The 24,947-nt window shown below is 34.4% G+C and overlaps 3 protein-coding genes across 8 annotated transcripts; 2 read left to right on the plus strand and 1 right to left on the minus strand.

Annotated features, from left to right (window-relative positions):
* The first annotated feature begins 1,196 nt into the window (after positions 1-1,196).
* Positions 1,197-2,857, plus strand: LOC110018642 (protein GPR107-like). Its single transcript, XM_020716005.1, has one exon. The coding sequence runs from the start codon at positions 1,324-1,326 to the stop codon at positions 2,662-2,664; it is 1,341 nt and encodes a 446-aa protein (XP_020571664.1). The 5' UTR covers positions 1,197-1,323; the 3' UTR covers positions 2,665-2,857.
* Positions 2,858-10,306: 7,449 nt separating this feature from the next.
* Positions 10,307-14,920, plus strand: LOC110018643 (protein NETWORKED 2D). The gene is made up of 2 exons (XM_020716006.1): positions 10,307-10,653; positions 11,851-14,920. The coding sequence occupies exons 1-2, from the start codon at positions 10,560-10,562 to the stop codon at positions 14,433-14,435; spliced, it is 2,679 nt and encodes an 892-aa protein (XP_020571665.1). The 5' UTR covers positions 10,307-10,559; the 3' UTR covers positions 14,436-14,920.
* A 2,609-nt stretch (positions 14,921-17,529) lies between these two features.
* Positions 17,530-23,604, minus strand: LOC110018644. Of its 6 annotated transcripts, XM_020716008.1 has the most exons (5): positions 23,373-23,445; positions 21,935-22,070; positions 21,697-21,794; positions 18,295-18,484; positions 17,530-17,828 (listed from the first exon to the last, which is right to left on the minus strand). In XM_020716008.1, the coding sequence occupies exons 2-5, from the start codon at positions 22,032-22,034 to the stop codon at positions 17,650-17,652; spliced, it is 567 nt and encodes a 188-aa protein (XP_020571667.1). In that variant the 5' UTR covers positions 22,035-22,070; positions 23,373-23,445; the 3' UTR covers positions 17,530-17,649. The 6 variants fall into 6 exon arrangements, with proteins under 6 accessions (XP_020571667.1, XP_020571669.1, XP_020571670.1 ...); XM_020716010.1 differs by lacking the exon at positions 21,935-22,070 and having other exon boundaries at positions 23,373-23,604; XM_020716011.1 differs by lacking the exon at positions 21,935-22,070 and having other exon boundaries at positions 17,530-17,733; positions 21,697-21,872; positions 23,373-23,604.
* Between the last annotated feature and the right edge of the window lie 1,343 nt (positions 23,605-24,947).

The raw sequence follows: 24,947 nt of genomic DNA on the forward strand, positions 1-24,947 counted from the left end.
AGAGGAGGCGGAGGTGGCCGGATTTGGCTGGAGGCAAAGGCAACTGGTGTCGGAGGCGGCAACGCTGGATCAGAATTGGCGAGCGATGTTAACTCGTGACCGCAGGAAGGAGAGGTCGACGGTGGTCGAAGGTGATTGGTAACTGCAGGTGCAAGAGGCGAACGATGGAAGGATGTGGTCGGAAGTGGTGAAATCAGTCGAAGGCGGAGGGGGTTGAATGCAGGGCGACCAGAGTTGGCCGAATCTATGGTGTAGAATGTTGGGCTAATGCTCCCTCTTCTCTATGCTCTGGTCTTCCCCTTGCTCAGGGTCTAGTTCCCTTCTCATGAGGGGATAGGGCTCTACTTATAGAATACATTTTACAAAAAAGGAAGTAATTCAAATCACTCTTAATAAACTACATAGAGCGATTATTTTGATCAAACGGTATTCAATGAACATTTTAGTGTCTTAATGATATCGAAATTGAAGTATATTGGGCTTGTTAGATTAGTCTTATCGAGTCACTCGGTTTGATTAGCATGTCATATTCAAAATCCATTCAATTTTTCAATTATATCTTTTAAACTGGTTTAACAATTTGATCATATTTTTGTTTGACTCGGATTAGACCAATTTTGATGCAGTGGGGTCCGTGTCATTGAGTCGATTAACTGTAAATTTGTTGAAATTTAAGTTCTGAATGTCTTTTAATTAAAATTTGAACATTTTTTACTAAAAAATTGTCTTGAGATGATGCTTTGAAATTTGCCTTAAATGTTGGAAATAAACCTTATTCATAACCTGCCAAATGTCTATATAACTGATAAAAGATTATGAAGATATCAAGATATCAAAAGATTATAGTAATTATCGATCCCTCCTAAAGAACAATAAAGATGGAATCCATTCGGCTCTTCAACAATTCTTGGATTTAACAGATCCTAGCCCTTCAACTTGCTTTGAACGACCCAAATCAATTTAACACTTAAAAAACAAGGTAAATTTACACACATACCACAATATTTTTATGTATTTAGATATCTAACCAATAAAATATTTTAATTAAATTATAAAACTTTGTTTTTTTGAGGTGTATTTTTACTGTCAAATTAAAGATTGATTGCTGCTATAAATTTAGATACTAAAATGTAAATATGGACATTTTATCTACCCCTCAAAATTGATATAAATACCCACTTTAACAGCTGGAGAACGGCAGACATTTTTATCCCAATTTCTTTGCTCTCCGATCAAACGAATCCCCCTTCTCTCAATTTCCCGGGCTCCCTCAAAGATCGCCGGAGGAGCACTGAACGCTCCGTCTCCACCGTCTCGTCGTCAATGGATAGAAGCTCCATTCTCCACCGCATCCTACTTCTGTTCCTGATCTCCGCCTGCGTGGCGGAGATAAAAGAACTAAAGATCTCCAGAGACTCCCGCCCCGTGATCCTCTTTGAGAAATTTGGCTTCACTATGCGCGGATTCGTTGATATTGCTGTCTCCGACGTCTCTGTCTCCTCGTCGCTGTCGTCCCCTGATCCCTCGCTCCTCGGCTTCTTCCTCCTATCTGATGAGAAGCTCATTCAGGCCATCTACGGATCCCAGCAAGAAATTCCCAGTTCGAACCCTAACCCTGATGGAGATGCCTCATGCGTTCTCTCCAGCCCCTTCGTCAACCCGCTCTTCACCTTCCGTGATCTCTCGCAATCGCTGCCCAGTTTTTACAACCACTCATTTCCGATCACACACCCTGACGAGTACGGTCTTTACTTTGCCAACTGCGCCGCTGAGAGTCAGGTTAGCATGTCCGTCCACACCAAGATGTATAATGTTAACGCTGATGGTTTCCGTGACTATCTCTCTGTGGGTTTGGCTTCGGTCCCCTCGATCTACTTCTTCTTCGCTTTCGTCTACGCCGTCTTCCTTGCCGTGTGGATCTACTTTTCTCTCTGGAAGAATCGCCTGTCCGCCCATCGGATCCATCAGATCATGTCAGGTCTCCTTCTAGCCAAAGCTCTTAACCTCATCTGTGCCGCTGAGGACCAGCACTACATCCGGGTCACAGGCACGCCCCATGGCTGGGACGTCTTATTCTACCTTTTCCAGTTTGTAAAGGGCATTCTCCTCTTTACCGTCATAATCCTCATAGGGACCGGCTGGTCTTTCCTCAAACCATTCCTCCAGGAGCGAGAGAAGAAGGTTCTCATGATTGTGATCCCCCTCCAGGTTATCGCTAACATTTCGTCTGTTGTGATCGGGGAAACTGGACCATTTATCCAGGACTGGGTTACCTGGAACCAGGTCTTCCTCTTCATTGATATCATCTGCTGCTGTGCAATTATGTTCCCTATAGTGTGGTCAATCCGAACACTGAGGGAGACCTCGAAAACTGATGGAAAGGCTGCGAGAACTCTAGCCAAGCTTACACTTTTTAGGCAGTTCTACATTGTATTGATCGGGTACTTGTATTTCACTAGGATTGTGGTATACGCGCTTAAGACAATTGCTGCCTACCAATACCGGTGGGTGAGCGTGGCCGCTGAGGAGGCTGCCAGCTTTGCATTCTACACCTTCATTTTCTATACGTTTAGGCCAGTTGAGAGGAACCAGTACTTTGTTCTTGATGACGAGGAGGAAGAGGCAGCAGAGGTGGCTCTCAGGGAGGTGGATTTTGAGCTCTGAAATTTTCGAAGTAAAAAAAAAAAATGTTTTCTTTGACGTCGGGTTTGCTACCTTCCACCTTTAATCTGTAATACTTTTATGATCATTGTCCTGTCACCTAAAAATTTTGTTATTTTGTTTGCCTATTGGTATATGGAAACTTGAAAACAAGCCAAATACCTGTCCTTAGGTAAGCTAAACGCTGGTTTTGTTTTTTTTTTTTAATTATTTTAGAATTTTGATCAGGTGGTTCTTGCACCTTTCTGTTTTTGAACCCACATCATCTAATCTTTTCCTTCTTTTTTTGCTTGAGTGTGATAAAGTGTAACTGCCATTTTTATGCTGTGAATAAATTAAAATAAAAAATAAAAATAAATAAAAATAAAAACAATGCTAGGGACATTCAAATTCAATTTATTGCTATAAGCTATCCAAACATCATGAAATGTGTATTGCAATGTTATACGCTTTTGATATATCACATTTCTAATTTTGATGCTTTCTGTTATAAGAATTGAAAGACAAATGTAGTGACGAATTTTTCCATTTATATTTTACTGGTGTTTCCTGGTAGCCTGTTCTCCTTCTGCCCGCTCAGGCATGAAGTATGGCAAGATGTTGTGCCTGCTTTAGATGCAATGCATAGTGGAAACAAGTGCCGTAAGTGGTGATTTTTGTGGGGTTGAGGGTGTCATATTCTTTCTGTTAGTAGGCTATTTTTAAATAGGCTAAGAAGAATAGTGAGCTAGATGTCACGGACAAAAAGTTCTGCATCGGCTAAGTGTAGGCTGAAAAATAATATTTTAGTCCTGGGTTGCCCACCACCCCAAAAGAACTCTTTTAGGAGTTGACAAGTGGTCTCAGAGCAGATTACTGTCTGTCCCAGGTTTCTCCAAGGGCGAGTGGGCCCCTAGGTGGAGCCGATCCGTGGCGAGGGCGTCACGTGATTGGATGGAAGAGAATGTCACGGACAAAAAGTTCCACATCGGCTAGGTGTAAGACCGAAAAACAGTATTTAAGTCCCGGGCTGCCCACCATCCCAAAAAGCTCTTTTGAGAGGTGAAATAGAGCTCAGAAGTCTCTGATTTGATTCTTTTTCTGTTCTCCTTTTCCTGTCAATCTCACCTAGAACTCTAATCTCACTCCAATCACTTTAGAAGGCTTGAGCTTGAGTCAATGGCCTTTTATATTATTTGTGTACTCTGTTCTCTTTTGCTTGAATCTTTGATGTTATTTCTGGTCGCTGTGATTCCTGTATCATGTGTTGCATTGAACTGAATAGTGATTGTTTTCTTATTTTTTTGAAAAAAATATATGGCTATTGAGGACCTCCAACTACAGGAATCTTCTTTATAACATTCTTATATAATGATTTTTAGCCATTTAAAAAAACTTCATAACATTTTTAGTTACCCTTTTAATCTTGTGAGTTATTAGCGATGAGGTCCAAATTTTATGTATTTATTGATGGCTTTTATTGTTTTCTTTCCTTTTACATAATTTGTTAGGGGTCTTTTGTTTGCTCTTCATTTTGCCAAATTTATTTAAACTAGGATTTTACTTGTAATGTGTATTACAAATAAATTCTCAGATTTCTTATGATTTTTAGTTTTTTGTCATTTTTTTTATTTAATCAATCTTTAAATTATTCTTAGCATAAATTTCTCATATTTTTTATTTACATCAAAAGAAATTAAGCTTCTATTTTAATTGCGTCCTTTGAAATTATTGATCCGAATTTTAATTTGATTATTGTGATCTTCTTCCTCTGCATCATTTGGTTGCATTAGAAATTTCAGACAATAAAATCTTCTGCATCAAATTAATATAAGAGCTTATGGCCATATCATCATGTCACTTAGAAGTAAGAAATAGTACTTAGGACAAGCAACAGATAAATAATGCAGTGCAATTTAATTGAAATTATGTGAGTTATGGATTTATTCCTATTCTCGATAAGATATATATCTTCGAGTGTTTTCAAATTTGATTGATTATTTAGAAGGCATCTTTGAGGCTTGCGATTTTTATTATTCTCATAGTTGAATACTACAAAATCAAAATTATTTAGCCATTGTTAATTGTATTGGCAATATTTTGTGACTAAACTTAAATGGGTTGACAAGAAGCATATGCTTACAGAGCTGTGTTTTTCACTAGATGCTTATAGGGATCAACTCCAAGTAATTTAAGAATCATGAACAAGGTGATTATAGCGTGTTTGATTATTATATAATGTTTATAATTCTTATGGCTAAATTTTGGGCCATTAGGCTGTTATATCACAATTATTTGTTTAGTTAAAAGGCTTAAGTGAGAGATTAATATCACAACACTCCAAAAATATTGCATGAGATTTTATATAGATATTTGAATATTTAGGAATATTACGACCATTCCATTGGACCTATCACACCTAAGATTTCTGCTCCTAACGAACTATCTATACCATTTCCTCTGAAGTATGCCTTGTGCACACCAACTCACGAGTACTATATATTTAAATTTAATCTTATGGAAGAGATGTTGATCTTTTGAGAATATTCTAAATGTAAAAGATTATTTATAGTTACATGTTGAATCTCAAATTGTGCGTGAGATCATACAATCTAGGTGAGACCTATTGAGGAAGCACAAGGGAATGGAATGCACACTCTCTTGCTAGAGAATGAAGAGAGAGAGTGAGAGAGGGTCATGATAGGATTCCCCTTAAGAGGGAAGTTCATCTTTATTTATAGGTCTCTAGGTGATCTTTCTCCTTTGTTGCACTACAAAGTGACTATTAATTGATTTTGTACAATATGGTATCTGTATATGCAGCCTCACAATGCCAGACGTATGTGATGTAGAGAATGGGCGGTCCATACTTAAAGGTGGACATATGTTATTTCTCCATTAGCTAATACTCTTTTATTGACTCAATACAATGAGTACTTGTGTGATAAACTCTGAAAGTCAACTTCCCGGGTCAACTCCTTGGGTCAATTAGACCCTTACTCACTTCGCAGGTCTTGTTAGGTGTATATATTTAGTTCGTTGATTATGTTATCTTTTTGACAATAAATCATGAAAAAAATAAGAAATTGAATAACACAAAGCTATGCATTGCGCATCTTTATAAGAGAATAAGACAAGTATATATTTCTCTTGTCCAAAAATTAATTCGTTAGATGTATTATGAATGACAGCTATTTAGATAAAGTTCAGTGGTGTATTTCACTATTGATTAACCATTCATGTATTTGGAGGCTAGCAGTTCTCTTACAGAGAATAATCCTGGAGGCAATTTGTCTGCCTATTTGACTCCGTCTTAGGGGCATTTGTTTCATCTTTAGGGAGCTGTCTCATAGATTGTTAGCTCATCGTTATTATCATATTTATAATAGATGATCCTATTGGGTGAGTTCCTCGAGTGTTATCAGTAAAAAATAAATTTGTTTTCTTTTGGCGACTAGATGGATTGTTTCCTTGAAATATAACTCGGTTATAAAGGAATTCAAATGATTTCTTTAAATTTGGACTATCCTTCTTCTGGGAATCATAGCTCTCCTACATGAAGTAGTTGTAAGTTTTCAACTTCAGCTAAGGCGACATCTTGTGGTCTTTAATCCCTAGGTTAACTGATTTCAGCTTTATTTGTTTGTGTTATATTTTAGAAAAATTTTCTTCAAAGCCGTCCCTAATATTCGACAACTGAGCCGAGTAGGGTCTACATGCCAAGTATTTCTTTTACTCTTAGAAAACTTATTTATATGGGGCAAGTTCCCTAATTCACCAAAATAGCTTGGAAAATGAAAGCACCAAGAAAAAAAAATAGATATAACAAATTAGGGATAGAAGAGTTTGAAGGATGAAATAATAATTATAAAATTGAAAGATTTAATGATAGAATATCTTATCTCATCCAATGAGAATTTATCTAGCATGATCTTTGTTGTTCATCTAGGGATCTCTACGTGTAACTTCATATTTAAGACGTGTCCACAGTCACTGCGAACTTCAATTTTAAGTGTATACATTAATATGAATATACATTTGAAGTTAAGAGTACAAGTATGTGGCTTTATTAAATCATTTTGTCAAACTCCAAGTCATAAGTTGTACCCATTTTTTAATCCTAAAATATTTCTTACTGGAGTCCTAAAAACTAAAGGAGCATTTACATGCATACCACCCAATTCCTATGTATAAAATTTTTTTAGGGCTCCAGTAAGAAATATTTTAGGAAGAATTAATCAACAAGTTGGCTGAGCTAACATTTGGTGCATTGTATAATCGATTCAGTTGAATTCGATTGACCGAATTAGTCGAGCTAGTTGAATTCAGCTGCGGCATCGCGCTTTTCTATAACATTCTTGGAATATTCTGATTAGGTTATCACTGGACTATTTTGGCTGACGTAACATAAGGATGGATTTACCTGATAGTGACAGCATGATATTTTATTGTTTGAACCACCATGCTGAATACATCTATTAAAAGTGCAATTAACTTGATATTTTATGTGCTTTTTGAAGCTTTTTATAGTTTTTACTTCTAATAATGGGGAGCCATATTCAATGTAAGACCTTGCAAGCGTAATGGCATTTTTTTAGGCTTTGGAAGTTAATGGCTGCTATGATGCCATATATGATCTCCAGCCTTGATGGATCGTTCAGTACAATCAAGCAAGCTTTTGTTCCAGTGCTTAAATTTATCAGGAATTATTCAAACCTCCCTGTTCTTGTTTAAATAGCAATAATCCAGGGCATTGCTGCATATAATTAATGATTGGAAGGTTTACATACAGACCACTTAATTCCCATGTATTTACATATATACTACCTCAATTTCTAATGTTTACATTTATGCCCCCTTACGCATGCTGAAAAGGAGTCTAGGTTTTAGACATGTAAATACATAAGATTTTGGTGGTATGATTTTGAAGAACATAATGCAAGTCAACTTAGCCAAAATAATTACATTCCATTTCTGAATATCTTGGTTTTATGTTTGCTGGGCTTTTCCTTTAAGAAGTTATGAAAACAACAACTTCTAAACATGGGGAGTTGTACTTTTTGTAAGAGAAGATTTGGTAGGCTACATTTGTGCCCTGATTTATTTAATATTGTTCTGGTTACACCTAGGGCTGTCAAAAAAGCTCATTGTTCGCGAACAGTTCGTGTTCGGTTCGTCAATGAGTTCGTGTTCGATTCGTTCGATAAGTAAACGAGACGAACATGAACAAATTTGTTTCATTCGGTTAGTTAAACGAATCAAACACGAACAGTGATGTGTTTGTTCGTGTTGTAAAATAGTTATATATAAAAAATTTATGATATTTTAAAAAATTAAATTTTGTAAATTATAATATATAATAAATTAATAATAATAATATATTAATATAAATATTATATATTTATATAATATAAGTTTTATAATTAATATAATATATAATTAATATATATTAATATTAGAGATGTCAAACTGGCTCGTCCTTCCCCAATAAATCGTGTTTCGTTAAGAAACGAACTCATGTTCGACTCGTTCGTTAAGAAAAAAACACGAACAGTGACTTCACGAACAATTTCGAACACGAGCTTATTTCAAACAAACTAAATTTTAAACGAACCGAACACGAACACAAGCTCTGTTCGTTCGTGTTCGTTCGTTTACACCCTTAGTGACACCAGGGACGCCCATTGTCTCATTGTTTTCATCTCCATTCCTATTATCACAGACATAAGGAGATCAAATAAGTGCTCAAATTTTTATGATCTTTTTCTTATGCAATTTTTAAAAAGAATTTTTTTTTATAATCTCATATTATTTCAATTAAATCCCAATGTTGTGAAACTCAGATCGGAGATCGAACTGAAAGGAAATGTTCAAGATTTATTGGTTCAATTGGAGTTGAATAGGACGTTAAATCGGATGTTATAAACATAAAATTAACTTAATATGATTTGAATAATATAATAATAATATGATAATTGAAATATAAAAAATAAATAAACATATAAATGCAATTAAATTTTTTTAAGTTTTTAAAATAGATGAATGGTAGTCCAAAGCATTGAGTACATCTATTATTATTATTATTATTTTAAGCCGAGAAATGTATGAATAAATCCTTACATATCTTTCGAGTACAAAGCATAAAAAAAAATATTATGATTGTTGTGTGCAAAAAAAATTAACAATTGTAGACTGGTATTTAGTTTCTTAGTATTACACCATGATCCAGTGCACATAGATAAAATAGAAAATAAAAAGATTTTTTTTATATAGAAAAACCACAAAGGGGAAATGCGTTGTAAAAGAAGAAATCAAATGTTAGGAATAACCACCAATTTCTGACTACAATGATCGTAAGCAGAGGTAATTAGTGCCAGTGATCGGTGGTAGCAGGTGGTGACAGCTGGTGACGGTTGGTTGTGGTTAGAGGCTAGCCAGTTATGGATGTCAAAAACTATCATCGGGACTTCAATATTGATGTTATACATTACAATCGTATTTGGGACACAAAGTTTCCAAGCAAGAGTCACAAGCGGTATGAGGTCGGGCGACGACAAGTGCTGATGACATACGGTAGTCGATGTTGATCGGCAGCCGAAAGTTATTGCTAAATTTTCATTCAAAAATGGGCTTTGGAATTCCTCTCATCGTGACGCTAGATTTGATTATAAATATGTTGAATTTAGAGTTCATTTAACCATTCAATTGATGATCCGAAGCTTCCAAATATACTTCCATGACTTGATCTATGCTTGAGTGGACTAGATTGTCCCAACTTTAGTATTATCAGGTTCGTCTACTCAATACGGTCAATTTGATCATAAATTTGTTGAATCGAGGCCTTAGATGATCTTGAATTTGAATTTAGAATGTTTAATTTTCAAAATACATCGAGATTCATGTTGGATGATAAAAATATCTTGACGCATCAATGATAATGTAATTAATATGAGATATCAAATAACCTTTCAACAAAATAGTGTTAGATAAAAGAAAAAATTGCTAATGATAAAAATTATAAAAATTCAAAGCATTAGAAACTTAGAAACAAAAAAAAAAATTAACTCACTAATTAAGAAATAAAAAAACTCAATATGTAATGATAAAATCAATGTATTATTCTAAGATTGATTAAAATCATCAAATCAAATTAAAATAAAAAAAAAACTATAATTCAACAAAAGAAAAAACATACTTCACTTTTAAAATAAAAACAAGATCATCTTTCTATATTTTATTGATTATACCTCCTTGAACTTCTGATTAATTAATATTCCAATATTTTAATTAATTAATTTTTATTTACTCATTAAAATCAGAAATGATATAGTTAAAAAAAATAATAAATTGGAATTAAAAAAAAATCATGAATTGTGAAAGCATAAATATTCTAACTTAGTTATTAATTGTATAATTCATTAATTAATATTTATTTAATACATATTGGATGATTATAATTCAAAATTCAAAATCAATAAATTATAATAAAATAAAATTTTAGAGTAGATTATGAGAAAAATCACAACTTCTTTTTGGGGAATTTACATAAATAGGGTGCTTATTTTTTAAAAAATAAAAAATTAAGTGTTAGATAAATAAATGCATAAGAATTAGGTGCTATTTATAAAATTTTCGTATACCCTGTTGCCAACTCACGCTTCGTGTAGGTTGGCCGGACACCTCCGCTTGCATCGCTCCTCCTCGAAATCTCGCCGTCCTCCCGGAGAAGTCGAGAACGTCATGCCTGACATTTCTCTTTCCCACCCCAGACAACCTATTCCCTCTTCCTCTCTCTTCTCCCTCTTCTCCTTCTCTCCCTTCTTGTCAGATGATCTCCGCCTTCTGATCCGTCGAGCTTTACGCCTCATTGAAGTCTGGAAAGCTGAAGACCTAAAGAGAAGGAGAGAGCGGAAGGAGAAATGCTGCGGAGAGCAGCGAGCAACGCTTATTCCTGGTGGTGGGCGAGCAACATCCTCACCAAGCAATCCAAATGGCTTGATGCCAACCTCCATGGTCATTCCCTTCCCTCCCCTCCCCCTTTTTAAATTAGGGTTTCTGTAGTTTTCTTATATTTACGTTGGATTTATGGACAGAGATTTGAGATTTCAAATTGTTTATTTCAAATGCTTGCTGATGATACCTAATTTGAGTTAAATTGCCCTAGATGCAATTGTGGGTTATAATTTCGAGCCGGGTAAGATGCCAGTCGATGGTTTTGTCGATTTTCTATATTTTAGTGATTATCAGAGAGAAATTATTCAAAGATTGTAGGGTTAGGTTTTCTATGCAACTTTAATCGCATGCATTTGCTTTTTTCGGATCAATTTATTGTGGGTTCTTATGTAATTAGGTTGATTAATCCTGCTTATTAGTGAATTCTAAATTGCAAAGAAGATTCTTGTTTTATATGCCAATGTGCAAAGAAGATTCTTGTTTTGCAAATAGTTAATGATTTTTAGGTGAATCTTGAAATTCTGATAAATTTGAATAAGAACAGAAGTTGGGCATCCATGAAGATGTCTGCTGTAATTCAAGGGGGGCATTTACATCAATACTACTTTATTCCTATGTATTTACATATCTAACACCTAAACTCTGCTTTTTAACATTTATACCCATTTTCATGCAAAAATTGAAGTTTATGTTGTTAAATATGTAAATAGATTGGACTTGAGTGGTATGTATGTGATCTTCCTTGATCTATAACATTGAATGTTTATCTAGCATTTGTTCCATTTGAGATGTAGTCAATTTTTGATTAATAGCATGCTGCCTATTTCTTGACAATAATTACTAGGGGCATTCACATGCATACCAGACAATTCTTGCTATTTACATATCTAACACCTAAACTTTAATATTTACATTCACGACGCATCAAAAATATCACTTTACTAACTTCTTGAAAATCAAATGCACCATTTATGCATAGGTTTATAGCACAAAGGTGTGATAAATGTAAATATCTAAAGTTAGGTGTTTGATATGTAAATACATTAGAATTTTGTGTTACGTATGTAAATTTACCAAGTTACTAATTTGTTCTAAATCTGAAATTAAATTGGCAGAGCCAGTTTGTCATCAAAGGTGAGTTCAAGTTACTTGGGCCTAAATTTAACTGAATTTTGTAGGTCAATTTGATTCAATGTTGACTTGAACTCATATCACAGTTTGAATCTAAAGAAGAGCTTAGATTATCTATGTTTGCAGAAATGGAGGAGAAGGTGAAAACCATGATCAAGCTCATAGAAGTGGATGCCGACTCCTTCGCGAAAAAGGCAGAGATGTATTACCAGAGGAGGCCAGAACTAATCAGATTTGTCGAAGATGCTTACAAAACTTATAAAGCTCTGGCGGATCGGTATGATCGCATATCCGGCGAACTCCTTAAGGCCAACCATACCATTGCATCAAATTTCCCCGATCAATTCCAGTCTTCAATGCAAGATGATGAAGAAGATGGCCCTCCAAAAGCTTTCACAGACATTGATATCAGTAAGTCCAACAAGCCACCGACCGGGGAGGCGCCGCAGATCAGTTTTAGAAACAAAAGCAAAGATACATGGGCTGCCTCAAAGAAGCACCATAAGAAAGTTATTTCTCATGTCACGAAGGAGAATGCACAAAATGAAGTTGACAGGCTTCAGAAAGAAATCCTTGTTCTCCAAACTGAGAAAGAATTTGTTAAGAGTTCTTGTGAAAGTACCGCGGCGAAAGTATGGGAGATTGAAAACCAGATCACTGATTTACAAGGTGAGGTATGTGCTTTGCAGGGCGAGTATAGCGTGAGTTCTATGATTGATGATAATGAAGCCCGGGCATTAATGGCAGGCACGGTAATCAAATCATGCGAAGAAAGCCTAGTCAGCTTACAGCAGCAACAGAAGAAATCAGGAGAGGAAGCGGAGATGGAATATAGAAGAATCAGTGAAGTTAAAAACAGAATAAAGTTTCTCATGGATGAAAACTGCTCGCCAGAAATGGAGGAGACCGTCGAACAAGAAAAAAGTAATAAGGGGGTAGAGGGTTTTCAACTTAAAAATGAGGGGCTGGACCTGCACGCTGTGTGCACACCGGTGAAGCAGTTGTTCCAGATGGATTCCGACACATCAACTGTTGAGCTCGCTGAGAAGATTGATGAACTTGTGGAAAAAGTCTTTACGTTGGAGGGAGCAGTTTTATTGGAGACAGCACAATTACACAGGCTAAGATCAGAGACTGATATGCTTCTCAAGTTCTTCCGAATCATCGTAGAAGATAAAGCTAATATGTTTGTTGATTCAAACAGCTTGAATGTGAGGCTGAGGCAGGCAGAAAATGAATTGCATGGAGTTCAGGAGCTTGAGAAAATCATGCATCATGAGAAAGGGATCTTACAAACTCATTTTCTAGAAGGTTGCAATAGTCTTAATTCTATGTCAGAAAAAATGGAATCTTCCAGCCTTAAGGAGAAGGATGGTAGCCCTGCGGCCTCAAATATTGAAAGCTTGGAGAAGAACAAAAAGGTTAAAGAGGAGATCATGGATGAAGGAGGTGATGCAGTAAATGAGGAAGATGAGGTTCTTGGGAAGCAGGAGGTTGAGCAAGATAAAAAGGATCTGTCAGAGTTTGTTAAGTCATGGATGGTGAAGATAGAACAACAGAACGCAATGATTTCATCTTTATTGAAGGATTTGGAGTCTGATGACAGGGATAATATTCCAGACATACAGAAGCTATTGCATAACAGACCAGAAGGCAGACAAAATATGCTACTGTATGGGTATTCTTCAATTCTCCACAAGTACAAAGACACAAAGAAGAGGCTAGCGGAGATGGAGAAAAAGAACCAAGAATACCATTTTGAGACAATGGCTCAGATTCAGGAGCTGAAGAGCGAGAATGCTGTGAAGGATCAGGAGATCAGAGACTTGAGGAGGAAATTGCTCCATCACACTTCTTCCAAGGGTGCAACAACCTCTCAGAATGAAATGATTGAAGAAGAGAATGGAAGCTCCATTCAAAAACTCTCAGTCAATCCTGCCGAAATTGAAGAAGAGATCAAACTATGCCATTTAGATCAGCAGAACTCAAATTCATCGATCGAGGAAAAGTTCAGAACTGAACTTGACACTCTTCTCAATGAGAACCTCAGCTTCTGGCTAAGATTCAGCACCTCATATCATCAAATTCAAAAATTCGACATGTCATTTAAGGAATTGGAAGCCTGCGTGGATAAGATGAAGGATCCCAAGGAATATAAATCTGCTCCTGCATCCCCAATGCATTCATCAAATAAGGAAACCACCCCGCCACTCGATAAGAAGCTAAGGGAGCTCCATGCAGAGCTCCAAGTTTGGTTGGAACAAAACGAATTGCTGAAAGGAGAGCTTCAATGCAGGTTCACATCCCTCTGCAACATCCAGGAAGAGATTTCAAAAGCTTCGTCGGATACGGAGGGTGACGATTCCAAGTTTAGTCCATACCTAGCGGCGAAGTTCCAGGGCGAACTGCTCAACATGCAGCAAGAGAACAACAAAGTTGATATGGAATTGCAAACTGGTTTGGACCATGTGAAGGCTCTTCAGTCTCAGGTTGGGAAGGCTCTCTCTAATCTGAGGGAGAGCTTTGATCTCTCAGTTTCAGATGGGTATCAGCAGTACCAGAATTTTAGGCACTGTTCCACAAGGTCTAAGGTTCCACTCAGAACTTTCTTATTCGGGGAGAAACGAAGGAAGCCTTCTATATTCTCGTGCATGAGCCCAGTCCTGTACAGGCATCACAGCTTAGGTAAGTCTGGGTTCTCTAAACGATGAGCAGAGATTTTCTGGTGTTGGTGGTTTGGATTTTTCTTCTTTTAACTTCCTTTTTCAAGTAATGAGGGGATGGCAGGTATTCCAATTATATTGTGGGCTAATTTGGTATAGTTTGTCTTAGAGAAAAGTTGATGCTGAAGGTGCAAATAATTAAGGGGGTAGTTTGGGATTATTTTTTGTTTTTGTTTCTTGTATTGTTTATGTTTTTACTTAGAATGAAGCATGTTTGGTATGTTATAACATGTTTTAAGTATTTTTAAAAACACTCAAAATATATATTTTGAGTGTTTTTAATTAAAAAACACACACAAAACAAAAGTTAACCCAAACAAACCCCAAGAATTGAGGGCAGCTTTTCCGAGCAGCGTGTTATGTTGTATGCTAAGGATTTGTAAGAATTGTTAATTTTTTGGTGGTTTTAAATTATGAAAGGCTGTTATTGTAATGATATTTTGCTTAAAAACGTTCATTTTGGCACCTTAAAACCAAATAAATTGGTGCCATAGCTAATTTCAGAATTTACTCGTAGAAGTTGTACCAAGTTCATATCACCTTTTCTGTTCCACAGAATTGTTGTTTTATTATTATTATTTTCGTTGTATGTATGTCTATCAACAATGGAGACTTTGAACATAATCCTGCATGCGGAAGTCAGAGTGAATTGTATAGTTTCTGTCATGATGTTGGTGTGGGATCAGCTGCGATACTAAAAATCATTATAATCTGTAAATGTTCTTTCTTTACAGGACTTAATGGTAGTATATACCTATATAAATGTTTGCAATGAAACGTTTGCAATGGTACAAAAAGCATTTGTCATAAACAATACATGCTTTCCACATGCATAAGAAGTTACAATGTTTGGTCATCCTCTACCCCAAAAATTGAACAAGGCCTCTCACAACGACAGAAGCATAGGCCTCTATTCAACACCTAGGGCAAACTTCCTCTTGGCTACAACCACCAAGAAACCCTAATTGTGGTTATTAGTAAACATAATCATAACTTTTAATCTCTTTCTATTGTGGTCATTCTACTAAAGAATTTCTCAGCCTTGGGAAATTGTTATGTGTTGTTTAGGGAAAGATAAGTGAAATCCAAGCATTGATGCCTTGATGGATATAAATTCACTCGTTGATTATTTGGTTGGTAAAAGCCCTTGCTTTGTGGCATAGATAGTCACAATCCAAGGTACATAGGCTTGGTTGGTTAGAAGCCGGAAAATGCATTCTTTGTGTAGGTTTTGGCTGTTTCATTAGGTACCATGTATTAAAATTTAGTGTTCTTCTGAAGGCATCTTGATTTTTAATCTTATTTCTATCTTGTTGCTAGAGTTTTTGTTTGCTCTGTGATTTAAAATTTTTAAATGCTTGCAACTACTTTAGTTGATTAACCCTTGCAAGCCTCGAGTATGCAAGAGGATTGGTGTGTATTCGTAATCTTTGATAGATGGTGTAAATTCTTTGAGAAACATGTGTCATGTTGTGTGACGTTCTCATGAAATATAACTTCTTAAAGAAAGTAGCATTAATGTAGACAATAAGTAATTTTTGTATGTGTGAAATGCTATCTAGATGGAGCACTATTGAAAAGTTAGCTTGTTTACATTGCATGAATTCATCTAAGATATTTTCGCCTCAATTTGATAGAAATAATTCATGGTTTGTTTGTCGCTGTATATTTATAAATGGTGAACATTTGAAAGAGAGGGAAGAATATACATCAAGGCACTTCTGGTAATGGAGGCATTTACAATTTTCTTCATGCTACTAGCTCAATACATAGAAAGGCAGAGGTAGACCTAGGAAGACTTGGGCTTATTGTATTAAAAATGATCTTAATTTACTAGAACTAAATGAAAATATGACACTAAATAGGACGCCAATGGAGAAAAAGGAGAAAAAGGATTCATGTAACCAACCCCACGTAGTGGGATTAAGGCTTTGTTGTTGTTGTTGTTGTTGTACTAGCTCAATACATATTGTGTGTAAAAAGATTATAGTGATGTGATTTCTTTTTTTTTTTCCCTTAAATTTATTGAGTACTTATGTTTCGAAGAAACTTTATTATAGTGAAATTGCACATGCACATTTTTAGAGGTGGACATGGTGAGTTGATAGTATATCACAAAGAATTTATACAACTAGAAATATTTTAAAATATTAATATTAATTATGTAGTAATTTAGAATTGTTATAAATATTAATTTTTCCTAAGATGTGTATGCATGATTAAATGATAGACACGAATAGAGCTCTATAGAATAGGGGTTCCCATTAATTCATTTCAATAATTAAACTTTGATTATCTACAAGATGAGTTATGAGAAATATTGTGGTGCCAAGTAATGTGTAAAACTAAGAGGGATGCATACTTGTATGAATGTGGAGACAAACGCACGTATAAGAAGCATTTCAATAATGGACAAGTCTATAAAGCACAATAAAAGAAGCAGATGATATAGAGAAAGTGATTGAAGGAGAGAAAGCAAGATTGACGAATAAGAGAGAGGAGCAGAGCGAATGAAAAGAGAGAGAATAGAAGCAAGTCGAACAGAAAGGAAAAAAAAAAGAAAAAACAAAAACAAATAACATTTTACATAACTGCCGATCCGATTCATTTACGCATGTCAAGAACAAATCATTGAGAATTTGATAAAAATAATAACAATGGGTTGATTTGTAAATAGCAATGCTTCAGTTGCTCTGCTTGTAACTATCCCTTTGAATTATTATGTACAATCTGTAGGTGATTGAAGATAAAAATGTCAAATCCTTTCCAGAGATTGAAAGGTAACATGTCCATAGCTTCTACATTGCCATCAAAAGCTAAAACGGATTAAAGTCACAGCTATAGCGGCTTTGGCATGAAAAGGCTCCATATTATTTACCACAACCTTATTCTTTTGTAGCAAATAAAAATGTCTCAAAGCTTTCCTAATTTATAGAATTACCTTCATATGATGTTCTATAGCTATTATTTTGAGGGTGTATTCCAAATAAACATAAGAAAAAACATGAGAATTCCATATAATTTTGGAAAATTTACATACATATTACACAATTCTTATGTTTTTACACATCAAACACCTAAATAAAAAAAAAAATCTATTGAATCAATGCTGCTTTTACAAAACGCATAGATTAAAATTTTACCCTTCCGTTGGTTCAAAAAGTGGCAGCTTTTTTCTTGAGCATTTATTTTTGTCAATGAACTATAGATCCAATTCATTATCAATGTCATCACCCTCATCAAAAAGTTTAAGAAATCTTGCCTGGTTCTGTTCCCTCTTCCTCTTCTGCCAGTATTTATATATCCCAAAGGCTGCAGAAGCAGCCATTAATGAAGTCAAGGCACCAAGGAGCACAGCAACAGCCAGGTGTGATTTCTTATCTGATGGTTCACTCTGTGGGGCATATTTACATACATACCACAACATTCTTATGCATTTACATATCTACTACCCAAACATTCATATTTACATGCAAAACACTGATATCTTTAACATCACATCGAAAATATCACCGTCACACCTCATTAAAAGTGAAATACATCTTTTCATGCATAGGCTTATGACAAGAAGGTATTTTGAGTGTAAATACCAAATTTTGGGTGTTGGATATGTAAATGCATAAAAATTGTGTGGTATTGTGTAAGTACAGTTCCCAAAAATATATCAAAAAATTGATCAAGAAAGCAGTTTTATATTTCTGAGTTTTTAATTAAAAAAAGGATAATTTAATCAATGAAAAAAGTACCAAAGATATTTTTTTAGATCAACAGCTGTCAATTGATAAATGTATAAATTCATAAGGTGTTATTTGTAAAAAATCGAACTTTCAGATGAGGAAACACTCACCGACTCTGGTCATGCATTCAGTACATGCGAATGTGGCATTAAATTCTTTCTGCTTGTAATGAACGTAGTTTCCTTCAAGAAATTCATCAGGACAGAGCTCCCACTCATCAAACACATCATCAGATTTCAGTCTATCCAATTCATAAAGCCCACATCTTTTGCATTTTTTATCTGGAAACCCTGCTATTGGCTGCCAAGACAACAAAAAAAAGAAGTTAGTCATCAATTATTTTGGTAATAAATTTTCACGAATTAAAAAATTTCGCTTAACGGTTTGCATGAAAAATTAGTAAACAAAAGGTGCAATGAAAAGCTGACGGCATAAAGGTGTTCGTAGCTTTGGACGGGGCCAGGCACACTACATTGTGTTTTAAGAGAATATTATTATTATTATTTCTTTTTAAATGGACTTTGTGATTGTGAGGACGAAGTTTTGGGGGTGTAAAGAGGAAAGTTCAGTAGATTTGCTAACTCCTGATGATGCAATCCTTGCTTATAAAGAGAAAAAAATTGAATCTTTTTTTACTTGTCATAGATACAATCTTCACAAAAATTGAACTTTATAAACTTTAAACAAAATTTTTTCTTAAAAATAAGAACTCTATACATTTCTCACTTATATGATCAAGTTTGCAGTTACAAACACCTGCATTAATCTTCATTCCAACTACATCAATAGATTTAATCATCTTATTGTCAGGTAAAGAGTGTCTTTAATATTGTCTCGAGTCATCACCATTACCCCTCTGATCACCTTCCACGAATCACCTATGAATGTAATCATATACCCTATTCTTGCAAGCTGGTTCACCGAGATCAAATTTCTCTTTAAACATGAAAAATGTTTAACTTCACTGAACTTTCAGACTGATCCATTTGACAACCTAATATCAACATCACTCTTTCATACAATACTACAAGTTTTGTTATCTCCCAAATACACATTACCTAGATCACTCTGAACGTAGTTTTTAAACATCTATTTATTTGGGCAAGCATGAAAAATGCACATGAATCTACTATCCAAGATTCAATACTAAATAGAGAGAAAATAAGGGAGCCAACTTGGATTTCATTTGTAACTTCACTGAGCTTCCAGACTGATCCATTTGACAACCTAATATCAACATTACTCTTTTTCATACAATACTACAAGTTTTGTTATCTCCCAAATACACATTACCTAGATCACTCTGAACGTAGTTTTTAAACATCTATTTATTTGGGCAATCATTAAAAAATGCACATGAATCTACTATCCAAGATTCAATACTATATAGAGAGAAAATAAGGGAGCCAACTTGGATTTCATTTGTGGAGATATTTGTAGAGAACTTTTTGTCTCAACCTCCACCCCCAACCTTCATCGGAGTTATGTAGTCCTTGAAATGAACTTTCTTACCATAATTCTAGCATTCACCTCCGTCATTTTCTCTTTTTGACCTGAATTTTCCTCTTCTAGACTTAATATTTCATCGTCTGTGTTTATATCTAGATTTCCTTCTCTATTTTTAACATTCAACACATAATTTGAAGTTTCACCACTCACCTTCTTGTGGACTTCTTTATTTAACGCTAACCTTACAATGTTATCAAAGTTTAGCTTCATAATACCTGAAGAGTTGCTTAATGTCGTAACCAACTATCTAAGAATGAAGATAGGATTAACAGTGCCCTACCTTCGTCATTGAATTTGATGCCCATAAAACATAATTGGATAGTCATATTGTTAAAATTATTCAAATGTTTAGTCACCTAAATACCTTCTACCATCTTCATTTTGAACAATCTCTTCATTGAAAAGCTTTGTTTGAAGTCAAGGGCTTCTCATAGATCTTTATTAGTGCAGCCATGAGATACACCGTATTTTTTTCATTCACAACGTTAAATGCAATAGATGAGAAAAATGAAAGACAGATTAAATATAGTGTTATGCGATCAAGAACTTTCTATTCTTCCCGAGTCATCGATTCCGACTTCTTGATGATTCCTTCCAGTGGCAGTATAATTTTTTTTATACAATAAATGTTCAACATGCATTTTCTAGAATGCATAGTTCGAATCACTGTATTATTTCACCTTGTACCATATTTCGTTGGCCATTGCTCCCCCTCAAATCAGAGATCTTTAGGAAACCGATGTTCTGATACCACTTATTGGAAGGATATTTTCACTTCCCTAGATTTGCAAAAAAAAAAAATCGAGAGATTTGAAGCAAACAATTGAATAGAAGAGCACAAACAAGAAACCAAGAAAATAGAACCCAAATTTTTAATATGGAAAAACTTGAGAATGGGAAAAAAATCATGGAGCCACACCACACCAAAATACACTACGAAATGAAAAGAAATGTACAGATTACACCACACTCAAACTCTTTCTACAATCATAGGGCTTAGGAACACTCTTCTCTCGATCACACAAGAAAAAAAAACAAAAATCCACATACAAAATTTTGCATGCTCTTTTACACACACTGCTCGTTCAATTTTTCACCTTTGTTCATGCACTAGCAAGAGCTTCTCCAAATTCCACATCGAGTACTTATATGCCTAAACTACTCAAACTGTTTTTGGCGCTGAATCATCCGTCTTGAGCACCTAGTTTCTGGATGCTTTGTTTCCAACACTAAAATGATCCTATCTGGGTGTGGTTGCATCCCTCTTGGACGTTGGATTGTAAATGACTCTGTTTCAGAAGAGTTCATCCGAGCGCTGGATCGCCGACCTTAGTGATGGGTGGTCGCCCATACCCAAACAAGTGCTAGATCGCACTCCATGGCAAAGGGTAGCCCATACCAAGCCAAGTGTTGGGTCACCCAGCCAAGCGTTAGGTCACACGGCCAAGTGTGGCATCGCCCTTAGGAAATGCATTAATTGATTTTCTTGCCTTGAAGCAATCATCTTCTAAACATTACAGATTTGGTAACTTCTTTTCTTCCTAACTTATTTTTGCTCTCTAAATCTTATTATTGCTTGTTATGCAAAAATAAATTATCTTCAAGTCAGATAAAATCAACATTTCTACAAATGCATGATTTTCAGTTGATTAGATAGTTCTTATGTTGTTGAATATTCATGCGCTATTTCTAGCATAAGGCTATTAATTTATCATCAGTGTTGAATCTCTTAATATTTTAGATGTTGATCCAAGTTAACAAAAAGTTGTCAAAAAGAGTGTATTGTCTACAAATTTCCATACATTTGCATAATTTAGTGCATATTATTATAGATCTACATCAACAAACCTTACACTGGAAGATAATTTATGTGAAGTAACACATACAAAACTAAAAATTTTAAGAAAAAAAATTGCAAGAATTTTATGTGAAAAACTAGAATAGTCAATAATTAGCTACCAATAAAAGCAAGCAAAGCAGAGTTGTTAATCAATTTTACGAACCTGCCATGATTCGATGCCCTTGAACTTGTAAACAAAGTTTTTCTCTTTCACGTCTGGCAAAATGATCTTGTTCTCTCCTTGACAATGGAAGTAGATGACTGGTTGAGGAGAAAGCCATTCATGAGTTTTGAAAATTTCAATAGAACTGAGAATAACAGACTTTGATGAAAACATTCCTGCAAAGAAGTAAAATTATTGAATTTTAAATGGAATAAAAATAAAGCACAACCCCAGAAACCTTTTGATATTGAACATAATAAAGTACTCATCATTCTCGTCATCATTAGCCATCCCCAGCAACAAATGATGAATGAGAGTACTAGAAAATTATACTTCATGAGCTTTAAGGAAGTGCCCAAAAAGAATCTTCCAATCTGGACAATGAAAGCATTGGCCCCAAATTATTTATCAGTTTCACTATAACATCTCGACTCTATTTGTGGCACAAGCACTGCAATGCATCTCAACTAGTAAAATTAAATCAAATACTTGAATACACATTCTGATAATTCAAACAAGTTAATCCTGAAAGAGGTGATGTAGAACAAAAAATCTCCTCGAACTAAACTGACAATAATTGAATCATCTGGGTTTATGGCCAAACTACCTTTGACGATGGTTGAACTATGCTAAGAAAAATTTGAACCATCTTGAACATCGCTCAACTCGCGCTGAGCAATATTTGAACCATTTATGCCTTTATTCAAAAAAGTTTGATCACAATTGCATACGGGTCGAAGAAGCTTCAAAGAGGGTTCAAAGATTGTTTGAAAATGGTTCAAAAAAATTCTATTATGTATCAAAGATGATTAGATGATTGCTCAATTATATGTTGAAGATAGTTTGGAGATTAGTCAAAGGATAGGTGAAAGATGGATCAAGAGAATAAAATTCAAATAACGATGTTGTCTGAACATCGTTAAAAAATTGTTCAGATTATTCTATCATGATTTAGCCATGGATCAAAGATGAATATAGCTGGAGGATGGTTCCAACATAATAAGTTTATAGCAGATAAATTAAATTCTAAAGGAGAAGCGGTTTAAAGTTTAGATTATAAAACCTATTTCCGATCATTTAATCTTCAACAATAATTGATAAAGAAAGATAGCATTCATGAAAATTGTTCCAAGGGAAAAACAGAGAAAGTAATAAGAAGATTAAGGACCAATAAGCTCTTAAAATGATCAAAATTCTTTGTAACCATTGAACGAGAATTCTAACTCAATTTGTTAATAGACGGAGGTATTTTGGTCTAAAGGGAATCATCGTGCATACATCATAAAAAAACCAAAAAGATATATATTTCTTCCATTTCTGTACTTATGAGTCATATAAGTTCCTAACTACATCTCATTAGAATTAAAACCCTAAACATCATAATTATACTCCTAAACCCCCAGTTTAGCTTCTGCATTTCAAAACTCACCAAAAGTTCCTAACGAACATCTTAGAACAAGGAGCAATTCATTCCATTCAAAGCTACAGAATCTAAATAAAAGTTCTGCAATAAGCTCTTATTGATCAAAATTCACAAGAAAAAAAAAATGAAAAAGATAGATTCTATGCATTGCCATTGATGATCTTAACTAATCAAATCAATCTCCATGCCCACAACAAGCACCACAAAAGAGAAAATTCATATCACTTGCAATGACATAACAGCAGAAAATCACCTGAAACTAAACCGAGAATGATGCAAAAAACGAGTAGTAGGCTCGGCGTGATGTTCCTCATAATAATCGATCTTGGAAAATAAAAAAATTCGCCGGCGGTGAAGATAGCAGGAGGAAGAACACTAGAGAACCTCGAAGGGAGAACAATGGCGTCCAAAGTCTTCGTCCCGGATCGATCTCCTAGCCGGAGCTAACGGTTGATTGCTTCCGCATACCAGCAGACGAATTTGGCGAGATTTGAAACTTTTGTGAAAAGGACCTCCTATTTGCCCATTTTTATATTAACTAACTTTGAAAATAACATTGTTGACAATATTTAAATATTATAATTTATGTTTTTATATAAAGATAATTGACGTTAAAAAGTTAAGTGTGTAAAAATGACTTTTAAGATTTTAAAATTTATTTTAGATCATTATAAAATAAAATAAAATGTTTATTGATATATTATATTATATTTATAAATTTAAGACTCATTTTAATTAAATTTTAATAACTTTTTTGAAATTTTTTTTAATCAAAATTTTATTAGAATATGCCGATGTAACATTTTCTTAAAAATAAATACATAAATTTCAGCGAAACCTAAGAACTCAAAAATATTAATTAATATTTGTATGAATCAAATTAATTGATATGTTTATCAGCATAAGTTGGATAAGCTGCAGCTGCTCCAAACAGACCCTAAATAACCCCCGTTGAATTGATTTTAAATTAGCATCTAACTAATTTATATCAACTATGTAAAATAATATATAAGTTGTAAGTAAACTTTATTATAATAAAATAATATATAAAACTACTGTCAAGTTAATTCATTAAATTAGATATGAAATTTACATCTAATTTTAGTGCAAATTAATACTAAATTATAATAAGTTATTAATGAATATCTTTTAAATGAATTTTAGTAAATAAAATTTTATTTAGTGTACTTATCTTATAAGTATAGAGCATTTAATAACTTAGTCGTTGAACAAATGAACATTTTGTTCATATTTGTACATGTCAGCAACTATCATGGTGTATTTTTCGGAAGATTTACAAATATACCACTTAATTGTTTCGTTTTTACATATCTAACACCTATATTTTAAATTTTATAAGTATAACATCTTATCTCTCCATGAAAAAGGTTTATTTCATTTTTTTTTAAAGTTAAAATTTTGCTGTTAGATATGTAAATATATAGATATTGAGTGGTATGTATGTAAATGCTCCATATTTTTTTCATAAAGATTATGAAACAAATGATGAATGTAGTACTATATTTAATGAGAAAGGTTACATCATGATTTAAACTGAAAAAAAAAAAAAAAACTAACTTTATGTGTTTATGTTTGTATGTATGTATAGATATAGATATATAACGAATGGTCAGAGATTATTATAAGAGCCTCTAGTTATTATTAATGTGTCTAACAATTTGAGTACCACCTTCTTAAGGTCAACCGTGTCAGAGGAGATTTGAATCTCCGACTTGAGGGGTCTTATACAGTGGATGTCAAACAATAGGTCGGGGTACGCGGGGCGGGCGCACACACACAGAGATATATATATATATATATATATATA

The sequence above is a fragment of the Phalaenopsis equestris genome, unplaced genomic scaffold (assembly GCF_001263595.1).
Source record: "Phalaenopsis equestris unplaced genomic scaffold, ASM126359v1 Scaffold000030, whole genome shotgun sequence".
NCBI classification, from domain to species: domain Eukaryota; kingdom Viridiplantae; phylum Streptophyta; class Magnoliopsida; order Asparagales; family Orchidaceae; genus Phalaenopsis; species Phalaenopsis equestris.